The sequence below is a fragment of the Eimeria tenella genome, genomic scaffold (genome assembly GCF_000499545.2).
Source record: "Eimeria tenella Houghton genomic scaffold, Eth_scaff3761, whole genome shotgun sequence".
Taxonomy (NCBI): Eukaryota; Apicomplexa; class Conoidasida; order Eucoccidiorida; family Eimeriidae; genus Eimeria; species Eimeria tenella.
This window is the reverse complement of record NW_013544684.1, coordinates 1-1,824: the sequence shown is the minus strand read 5'-3', so window position 1 is coordinate 1,824 and position 1,824 is coordinate 1. Positions and strand designations below refer to the sequence as shown.

The following is a 1,824-nucleotide window of genomic DNA, read 5'->3' as shown; positions in this document are numbered from 1 at the left end:
TTCAAGCGCCTGCAGCTGCAGGCCCCCTAGCTTTTAGGGTTTTTAAAACCCTAAAAGCTAGGGGGCTTGAAGAGCTAGGGTTTAGGGTTTAGGAAGTTAGTGTTTAGGGTTTGGTGAACACCGGTTTAGCACTTCAAGAATCAGGGTTAGATGTTTCTAAAATTGGGGTTTGGGGAAGAGACAATTAGGGTTTGGGGTTTGGAGAGCTACAATTGAGGGCTTCAAAAATCAGGGTTTAGGGTTTAGGAAATTAGGGTTTGGGAAATTAGAGTTTAGGGTTTAGGGTTTAGGGTTTGCATGCCCGTTCTCCAGCCAGTTATTGAAGTCAAAACCATTTTTCTGTAGAAAGCGCAGCGCCCTTAAGTCCACAGAGAAGATGCTGCGGCCCCTCTGAAAGCACAAACCCTAAGCCCTAAACCCTAAACCCTAAACCCTAAACTCTAAACCCTAAACCCTGGTAACAGCGGCGCGCTGAGTAGGCATGAGAGCGCCGCTGACTCCGCTTCAGAAAGGAGGGCTTACGCCTAGGGTTTCGCAGCAAGGGTTTGGACTGAGTCCCCCCGGGGTTTAGGGTTTAGGGTTTAGGGTTTAGGGTTTAGGGTTTGGGAGCTACTCGGGGGTGGGCGTCAAATGTGTAAGGCTGCAGTATCCACTGCGCCGAATTTGTCTCATCCCTCCGCGCGCAACAAATGCCTATTTGAGCTGCAGCAAAACCCTAAACCCTAAACCCTAAACCCTAAACCCTAAACCCTAAATTCTGTTGATGCTGGCAGTTTGGCGCTGCTGGCCAGTGCCGGAACAAAGACTTGAGGGTTTGCAGCCTAGGGTTTAGGGTTTGAGCCGGGGGTTCACATGTAGGGGCCTGCAGGCTAGGGTTTAGGGTTTAGGGTTTAGGGTTTAGGGTTTGCTAACGCGCGAGGAACTGCTGAACTGCTTTGTGGCACTCTGCGTAATACTTCTCAAGAGAGAGGGGCCGGTGCCTTTGCTCCAGCAGCAAACCCGTGAACTCTGCACGCAAACCCTAAACCCTAAACCCTAAACCCTAAACCCTAAACCCTAAACCCTTAGCAGCGGCTAAACACCGCGAGACGGGCTGACAGCCCTTGTGCAACATTTGGCTGGGATAAGTCTGACTTATATTATTTAATTAATCAATTTCCAAAAGAGGCTCTTTGCTGCTGCTGCTGCTGCTACTGCTGCTACTGCTGCTCTGCTGCTGCTGCTGCTCTGCTGCTGCTGTTCTGCTGCTGCTGCGTTGCTACCGCTGATCTGCTGCTGCTGCTGCTGCTGCTGCTGCTGCTGTTGCTCTGCTGTTCTGCTGCTGGTGCTGCTGCTGCTCTGCTGTTGTGCTGCTGCTGCCTGGCCTTACCGAGGTCAACAGCCACGAATTCAGCGCGGTGTATGTCCTGCACAGCTTGCTGCAGCAGCTGCTGATAACTGTTCTGCTGCTGCTGCTGCCGCTGCTGTTGCTGCTGTTGCTTCTCCATTGTCATAGGCCTCAAGGGAGACCCGAACTCAGCGTTCCTGCATAGCCCCACATTCTGCTGCTGCAGTTCTTGATCACCTTTGCAGCAGCTGCAGCAGCAGCAGCTGCTGCTGCTGTTGCTGCTGCTGCTGTCCTTTGGTGCAGGTGCTGCTACTGCTTCTATACTGCCGTCTTTGCTACTACATAAATGGCGGCAGCTGCTGAATCTGTTGATGACGCTCTTGCAGTGGTTGCCGTTGGTGCTGCTGCTGCTGCTGCTGCTGCTGCTGTTGTTGTTGTTGTTGCTGCTGTTCCTCCCGCTACTGCTGTCGGCCCTGGCACTGCGGCTGGTGGTGGGG

At 52.8% G+C, this 1,824-nt stretch overlaps 1 protein-coding gene across 1 annotated transcript; it reads right to left on the bottom strand.

Annotated features, from left to right (window-relative positions):
• Positions 1 to 613: 613 nt before the first annotated feature.
• Positions 614 to 1,487, bottom strand: ETH_00040255 (uncharacterized protein; the record flags this gene model as incomplete). The annotated part of the gene is made up of 3 exons (XM_013379666.1): positions 614 to 702; positions 913 to 1,008; positions 1,370 to 1,487. Coding segments are annotated over 3 exons (303 nt in total), but the record flags the coding sequence as incomplete, so codon positions are not given.
• Positions 1,488 to 1,824: the final 337 nt, after the last annotated feature.